Source organism: Gossypium hirsutum, chromosome D09 (assembly GCF_007990345.1).
Source record: "Gossypium hirsutum isolate 1008001.06 chromosome D09, Gossypium_hirsutum_v2.1, whole genome shotgun sequence".
NCBI lineage: Eukaryota > Viridiplantae > Streptophyta > Magnoliopsida > Malvales > Malvaceae > Gossypium > Gossypium hirsutum.
The window spans coordinates 15,538,465-15,547,650 of NC_053445.1; the positions used below are offsets into that span (position 1 = coordinate 15,538,465).

At 33.9% G+C, this 9,186-nt stretch overlaps 1 protein-coding gene across 1 annotated transcript; it reads left to right on the forward strand.

The window, feature by feature from the left end:
- The first annotated feature begins 4,533 nt into the window (after positions 1-4,533).
- Positions 4,534-6,504, forward strand: LOC107892054 (protein DETOXIFICATION 49). Its single transcript, XM_016817024.2, has one exon. The coding sequence runs from the start codon at positions 4,573-4,575 to the stop codon at positions 6,181-6,183; it is 1,611 nt and encodes a 536-aa protein (XP_016672513.1). The 5' UTR covers positions 4,534-4,572; the 3' UTR covers positions 6,184-6,504.
- Positions 6,505-9,186: the final 2,682 nt, after the last annotated feature.

The following is a 9,186-nucleotide window of genomic DNA, read 5'->3' on the forward strand; positions in this document are numbered from 1 at the left end:
GGGACTTGTCAAAATTAATCAATTTTCCCAACACCTTTTCATAGTCTTTGATCACACTCTTCATATTATTTGCTGCTTCAACCGATGCCTCTCCAAACAACACACTATCATCAGCAAAAAATAAATACAACACTGAAATATTACCTCTTCCCACCCTTGTCCCAAAGAGCCTCCCCTCCTCTCTAGCTAGTTCAATAAACCGTGAGAATCCTTCAGCACAAATTAGAAACAAATACAGGCTCAGTGGATCTCCTTGTCTCAACCCTCTTTGAGGCTGAAATCCTTATCCATGTGTTCCATTAATCACCACTGTATATAGTACACTAGTGATACACTACATTATAAGTGAGATCCAGTCCTCACAAAAAACCCATCCTGCGCATCATTTTTTTCTAAAAGACACCATTCAATCTTGTCATACGCTTTACTTATATAAAGTTTTAAAGCAAAGCCTTTATTCGATATCCATATTCTTTTCTTGAATGAATGCGGAATTTCATATGCCACGAAAATATTGTCGGTGATTTGCCTTCTTGGTACGAACGCCCCTTGGGTATCATCAATATAGCAGTTAAGAACCTTGCGAAATCTGTTAACAAACACTTTCGAAATAATTTTATAGATCACGTTGCAAAGACTAATAGGTTGAAACTGTCTCATTGACTTCGGCAAATTCACCTTAGGAATAAGACTGATACTCGTTTGGTTCACCTCCTCCATATTTCTTTGACCATTTAGCGCATCCAAACAGTACCTAGTAACTTCATCCCCTACAACATGCCAATATTTTTTTATAAAATATTACAGGAAAGCTGTCATTACCTGATGCCTTAAGAGGGGCTATGGTTTTCATTGCCGCAACAACCTCTTCTGCTTTAAATTCCACCATTAGTTCCATGTTAAGTTCTTCCGTAATGCATGGTGAAATTGACAAGAGTAACCTATCATAGTTGCCAACCTCTTTAGACGAAAACAAGTCTTTAAAATAACCTGCAGCAATTTTAGATATCTCATCAAAATCAGTAACCATATTCCGAGATTCACTTTCCACCCCTTAATCATATTCTTTTTCTTATGAAATGAAGCACTTCTATGAAAAAATGTCATATTTTTGTCCCCCATTTGAAGCCAATTGATTCTCGCCCTTTGTTCTCAAAATATCTCCTCCTTATCAACTTCAAAATTCAGCTCTAAATTGATCTCTATAATCTCCTCGAAAATCACATCACTAATCTCGCTAGCACTCAATTCAAACAGTTTAGTGTTTAATTCTACTGTTCGGCGTTCCCTTAATTTTTTCTCTTTTTTTGCCCAATTGTTCAAACTCACTCCCAGCTCCTTCAGTTTCACCAATATATCCTGTTTATTTGAATTCCACTCATGTTTAATTCACTCCTCAAAACCTGTATTCAGTATCCAATTAATGTTGAAGCGAAATTGCCACTGTCTCTCCCTAGCTCGCAATCTCCCATCCCCATTTGTATCCACAACCACCGAATAATGATTCGAGAAACTGTGTTGTAAGTGGCTCACCACATATCCTGGAAAAAGATCCCACCACTCTGGATTTGCAACTCCTTTGTCCAATTTTTCCCTGATATTATTTTCGACCAATCGACCCCTCTCCCATATGTATCATTGTCCAGAAAAACCCAAATCATTTATCTCACAGTCTTCTAATGCTTCCCTATACACAACCATCTGTCTTTCCTCATGAATTCTACCCCATTTTTTTTAAAAGAAAACAATATTTCATTAAAATCTCTCATGATCAACCATGGCTTATTATTCCCACGCTTCAAATACCTTATAATTCCCATGACTCCTTTGTGTCATGCACCTTAGGTGCTCCATAAAACTCGTGAATCTCCATGTTACCATCTCATTTCCTTCATCCACATCCACATCAATGTGAGACTTTGAAAGCTTTTTAAAGATAAATTCAACCCCTCCCTCCATCCTAATGATAAACCCCCTCTCTTTCCTTCCACGTCAACATCAATTCCATTCACAAACCCACACTGCCTTCTTATTGTCTCCATCTGTTTGCTATTAACCTTTGTTTCCATAATAAACAAAATTTGAGGTCGAATGTGTCTCAACTTGTTTTTGAGACGTATGACTTTCCATGGTTGCCCAAACCACGAACATTCGAACTGAAGAATTTTATTGTGCTTGGTCGGCCAACTTATTAGCGGCCGCTGATATTTCATTTTCCAATCCCAACTCCAATGATCCTCTACTATTACCTGAACCACCCACTTCTAAATTGAACCTCTGCCTCTTCTTCCCATCAACAAATTTCACAGGCATATCTTCCAATTCTACTCCGCCTCCCCTTTCCTAAATTTGCCCCAACCTTTCATTAGCCCTTATATACATGGGTTTTCTTGTCTGTCGAACAAAGAATCCCACCGATCCCATTCCTCCTTTATATTCACTATTATTTCTTACATCCGCACCAAAACTCATTTCCCTTCTTTCTCCATCGATTTCCATAGTGACCACGTGTCAGTTTCTGATTCCTCCCGCAGCCATTTACTCACCAACTGTCCTCCCCTCCTTGGCGCATCCCTCAATGACAAATCCCAGCCAAAATCCATTTGCTGATTCCCTAATGTTAATCGAACTTGACAGAAGCTTTCGCCATGACCGAGCTGACTACATAAAAAACAAAACAATGACAATTTTTCATATTGAAACGACGCATATATGAATTTATTTTGTCCAATACCAATTTGTTTCTTCCTTTTAAGCGGGAGCCGAATATCAATTATAACTCTAATTTGCATAAATTTGCTTACCTCTCTCATCACCAACGGTGCATTATACTCCAAAAATTTTCCAATAAAATCCCCGAACTGTCGTGCCATCCCCTCCATTATGAAACCAATTGGTAAATTGTGAATCTGTACCCAAAAAGTCGTAACCCAAAGAGGAACTGTATTTGGTTCCTCACCCCTTATTAGTCTATGGAACACAATAAGATGTCGGTTAAAAAACCATGGTATACATCTGTAACTCGCTTCAAATCAATCTCGCTATAAAATCTTAACAAAATACGCTTATTCTCCATCTCCGTGATAGTCACCCCTCTCAGTGGATGCCACAAATCAGCCAGAGTATTTTTTTAGGGATGGAAAATTCACAATGGTATCCGTGAGAACTCGCCCTACTTGGCACAATTCGTATATTTGCTCGACGGCGGTATCATCCCCTATCATCACCATGGGATCTTCCTCATCATCCATAATGTTGAGATTGGCTAAATCTTCATCCACCATAATGATGCTAGCCATATCGTACCCATAATCCTAGAAATCAATAGCCCCTTCAAACGAAAGCAAACCCTAATAGAACCTTAAAAGTGAAACTCGTACTACAAGGCAGACAGAGAAAACCCTAACTCATGCTACTAGGCAGATTGTGAAGACAACACTACAAATATATAATTAATTTAAAACATCAATGAAATAAAATTCCTAAAATCTAACTAAATTAAATTATAAAATAAACTAAAGATCTTACTAAAATAAGCAACAAATAATTCTAAAATATTAGAGCTATTAATATTATATAAAATTATTTTATTAAAAAAATTTATTAAATAAAAATATTTATGTACATCGCAATAGACAAAAAAAAACCCTATTAATAATAAAATGGTGCTCAAAGCACTTGACCAAATACAAATTCAGTTAAGCAATTACAAATTTTTATTCTTCAGGTATTAATATATAAAAGCAATATAATTGGAAAAAAAAAACCATGAAGTACAGCTCTGCAGTTTCCATATTCAGTAGCAGGGCAAGGCATATACTTGGAAATTCAACAAGAAATTATCCCATTACACTCTCAAGCCCTCCACCTGTTGTTTATTTTATTTGATAATCGGTGTTATTGTTGGAGAAGAATAAGAGGGTAATCGACGACAAAAGCTTCTTTGGACTGATCAAGAAACAGTGGTGTTAAGGTAGACAAATAAAGTGGCGCAATCGAAAAGATCTCCATTCACAGCGGACAATTTAAGGTAGGCAGGAAAGGCTTTACATTAATCTTCCTTCAAAAAATATGATAATTGTAAAAACTCCCTTAGGTTCCCCGACAAATATTGATGGTCCTTTTTGTACATTGCAAAAAGCGTCATCTTTGAAACTCCAATCTCCTATTTTGTCCTTGTTCTCACCTTGTAATTATGTGCACTCCTTAGTTTATGCAAAACCCCTAATTGTATTGAAATATTCTGTTGATCATTAATCTCTTAGGGAAGTAAAATTTTATTCTTTGGGGGCCGGTCCAATATTAGGAGCTTATTTTTGGAGTAATAAATAATCTTTATTTGCTTTTTAAAATCATTTTTGGAGTAATAAATAATACTTTAAACAGATAATTTTTCAAAATAAAAATGTTTTTACTAACTGTGAAGTTGAAAAAGCAAACGTTGAAATTCTGACAAGAGCCGTTCCCCACCACCCAAAGCCCACTATAAAACCTGCTCTATTCCCCCTTGTAAAACTCCCCCCAATACTCTCTCTTCTCACGCTTTCTGTTTCAGTTCAGAAATACATAAAAATGTGCCAGTTTACGTCCTCCCATTGCTCCTGCAAATGTAATTCAAACGTTCTTTACCTTTGGGAAGGGTCCAACACTTACGAACCGTTGATCCTCAGAAGCCCAGCACCAAAACAAGAAGAAAACTGCAGCTTAACCATCCCTCTTCTTGTCAAGGAAGCCATTTCCATTGCAAAGATAGCTCTTCCTATGATATTAACAGGGCTCATGTTATACTCCCGTTCATTGATTTCCATGCTGTTTCTTGGCCGCCTCGGTGAGCTTGCTTTGGCAGGAGGTTCACTTGCCATTGGGTTTGCTAATATCACCGGTTACTCTGTTCTTTCTGGTCTTGCCGTAGGAATGGAATCCATTTGTGGACAAGCCTTTGGTGCCAGAAAGTATACCCTTCTCGGAACCACGTTGCAAAGAACGGTGCTTCTGCTTTTAATTTCTTCTTTGCCCATTTCTCTTCTATGGATGAACATGAGGAGAATACTCATACTTTGTGGACAAGATGAAACTATAGCCAAAGAAGCACAATTATATCTTATTTACTCGGTTCCTGACCTCTTGGCTCAGTCTCTTTTGCACCCGCTAAGAATCTATCTTAGAACCCAATCCATAACTTTACCTTTGACATGTTGCGCTATGCTATCCATTCTTCTACACCTACCAATTAATTATTTTCTTGTATCTCACCTTAGATTAGGAACCCGGGGAATTGCTCTTAGCGGGGTATGGACTAACTTCAATCTTGTAGGCTCATTGATTATCTATATTCTCTACTTTGGAGTCCATAAAAAGACGTGGGGAGGATTTTCAATGCAGTGCTTTAAAGAATGGAAATCTCTGTTGAATTTGGCCATTCCAAGTTGCATTTCAGTCTGCCTTGAATGGTGGTGGTACGAGATCATGATTCTTCTATGCGGGTTGCTGTTAAACCCCAGAGCTGCTGTGGCTTCAATGGGTATTTTGATTCAAACAACAGCGTTAATCTACATATTTCCGTCTTGTCTAAGTTTCAGTGTATCAACCAGAGTAGCAAATGAGCTCGGAGCAAACCAGCCCAAGAAGGCGAAGCTCGCCGCCGTTGTTGGCCTTTACTGTGGCTTCATGCTGGGCTTTTCAGCACTTTTTTTCGCTGTAATGGTTGGGAACTTTTGGGCTACCATGTTTACGGATGATAAAGAGATCATAACATTAACTTCTGTTGCTTTGCCTATAATCGGATTATGTGAACTTGGGAACTGCCCACAAACTACTGGGTGTGGAGTGCTGAGGGGTACCGCCAGGCCGAAACAGGGAGCGAACATTAACCTCTGTTGCTTTTACCTTGTCGGTATGCCAGTGGCTGTATGGTTAGCGTTTTTCGCAGGATTCGATTTTAAGGGATTGTGGCTTGGAATGTTGGCAGCCCAAGGCTCATGTATGGTGACCATGATGCTGGTTTTGATTAGAACAGACTGGGACTTTGAGGCTGAAAGAGCCAAGGAGCTGACCGGAGCCGAAGTGGTGGTTGTTGATGACAGCAAAGATGTTGAGCAAGAGAAGCCACGCAATGGCAAAGCAGAAAACAAGGAGGGTTCGTTTTCTTTATTAGGCGATTTAGATCATCATAGCCTCGTTTAATTAATCATTTTTATTGTATTTGTAGTTTTGTCTAACCTGTTACCTGTACAGCTTAAGGCAAGCGTAGGGAGAAACGAGGGGAGTTTTTTCTCGCTTAAAAGGGTTTAAAGCTGTCTTTTAGAGTTTGCGACTTCCATTGAAATTCAAACGTAAACAATAAAATTCCCTTGAAAAGAAAAAGAGAAATTGAATCTCATGGGAAGTAGCAAAAATGTCGCTAAAAATCTATTGTCACCCACCATTCTCTGTATTGTACCCTGTTTTCAGAGTTGTACACAACTAGTAGCGATTTTAATCAAAATGTAACTTGGTGTTGCGTTATTTGATTCTTTGACTATGGACCCAGTTGTCCATTCTATGGTCAACAATCACGAGTGAAGAGTTAATATGTGCTTAGTTTTTTTGAGTCTTGAATGAGTTCACTTGAATCCAAAAATGAAGGTAAAATACAAATATGTATGGTTTTATTATTTATTTATAGTTAAATTCTACTATTAGTCCATGTATTTTGTGAATGTTATGAATTTAGTCTTTATACTTTAAATTGATAAATTTTAGCCCCTATGTTCTTCGAATTGATCAATTTTAGTCCATGTACTTTCTGAATCGGTCAATTTTAGTTCTTTCCCAAACAGTAACAGTTAAATTTGTTCAGTTAAATTCAATTACTAGTAATGTAGTATGTGTATAGTTATATATTTAGTTCATATTCTCTAATTAGATCATTCCAAGTCCCTATACTTTTCAATTTTTAAAATTTCAATCTTGACACAAATGACAGTATTCATTAACTGAATGTTTAGAGAATAATACGTGGAAATAACAAGTGGACATAGCATTACATATATAATAACATGTTTGTCGCATCAGATTTTAACAATCGCAGAACTTAACTGAATGAATTCAACCTACCATTCAGCGAGAATTGAAATTTTAAAATTTGAAAAATATAGGACAAAAATTGACAAAATTAAAGTACATGGACTGAATCCACAATTTTCGCAAAATACAAGGGCTAATAACATAATTTAACCTTTATTTAAAGATTATATTTATCAGAAATAAATATTTTAAGAAAAATCAGTGTTAGATGTAATGATAAGTTATATTACATTCTCACTAAAACATCTGAATTTAAACCTTAAAAATAATATTTTTAGTATGAGTAATCGTAAATTCTTAAAAGAAATATTGTCTATGGACTATATAAAAATACATATTAATTCTAAAAAAATATTTTAAGAAAAACCAACAACCTATGTATCTTAGACTTTTACTATACTAATATAGCTTATAGGTAGAAAATTCTTCTCGAGACCTTAAATTTTGTGAGGTACTGCACACTAACCATGGATCTAAATTTGTCATGATATTAACTATCCTTACCTAGTAAAAGCTACCAAGGGGAAAAGAACAAAACATTAATCAGATTTGTTGGTATGCAGATATGTTAAATGTCTAAAACCTTAAATTTTGAGATTATATCAGTTGCAACTTGCAAGTCAAAGTGTTACACCAGTTAACCCTTAGACGGCCGGTAGCTGCCTAAAGGGGTGGTACTTTCTTTTCCCTTTTGGATCATGTAATAGATTGTTTGATTTAAATACGAGATTGTACTTTTTTTTCTTGGATTATGTATTCACAGAAAGCCTGAAAAATGGGGGAATCATGGAGTTGATAACAGTAAAATTGTGGTTTTTATATATAAAATTATATTATTATTTAAGTTTTTTATTGAATTCATGTTACAATTTACGAATCAATTCGATATCAATTTAGTTAAAAATTATTAAAATATTATTTTGTAATTAAAATAAATTATATTATTCAATAATATTTTAGTCTTTTCCTTTTAATATTATATTTACATTTTAATTGTTACTTCCATCAATCGTATATCTTGATAATGTTATTAATTGAGTTAGTGTCACAAGTCAACTTGGCATTGACTCAAGATTGATAACATTATAATAAACAATTGTTGTGCATTTAGTATTATGAATATGGTGTATTTACATGTTCAAATCTTATTTTATTTACAATTTAATCTATTTTTTATTTTAATATCGTACATATTTCATGTGTTATTATTAATCTATTTCAAATAATACGTTTTATTACTTATTGTGTGTTATTTTTAAACTAACATTTGTGTTCTAAGGATGTAACTTTCACACGAATATGTGTGATAAAATTTCTAGTTATACTTCAGGGTAATATACTAAGAAAACTCTTAAACTACTATACTTTATTTAAACAATCCTTTAAACTATTTTTATAGTTAAATAAATCCCTAACCTATAATTTTTACTCATAAAAGCCCTTGATTTTAATACTAAAATAAAAATATTTTAAATTTCAGGCTTTTATTTAATTTCTTGTTGACGTAATAAACATTATATACACTTTAACATTAATATATAATTTAAAAAAGTAACCAAAATTTTCAAAAACATAATTAAGTTTATTTTGTAAATAAGCATTTTTAAAAAATATTATTATTTTATTTTACATTCTAACATACATTATTTTATTTTATTGTTTAATAAACCATTCACATTAGCAGTAAATGCAATTTAGTTTAAGAATTTAAAAATATTTTTATTTAAATATTAAAATTAAGGGTTTTCATAGTTAAAAATCATAGGCTTATTTATCTACAAATAATAGTATAAGAGATTGTTTAAACAAGTGTAATAATTTAAGGTGTTTTTTTAGTATATTTGCCCATAAATGATTAAAATCATATTAGATTATTAACACACCCACTAAGTAAAACAACAAAATTTATGTAACAAATATTTTAAGATAAAATGTGATTTTTAAAAACATTGGTAAATATTTCTAATAGAGGTAATTATTTAGTTTCAAAATAGAATAAAAATTCAAGAAAGTATTTTTTAATGAATTTTTTAAAAAAATTATTACATAAAAAAGTTAAAAGTAAAAAAAAATTATAATACAATTTATTGGTTTATAATTAAGTTATTTTATCTACTGAAT

What these genes read in the sequence shown, in the direction of transcription:
- LOC107892054 (XM_016817024.2), top strand. Translation starts at nt 4,573, where the DNA reads ATGTGCCAGTTTACGTCCTCCCATTGCTCCTGCAAATGTAATTCAAAC.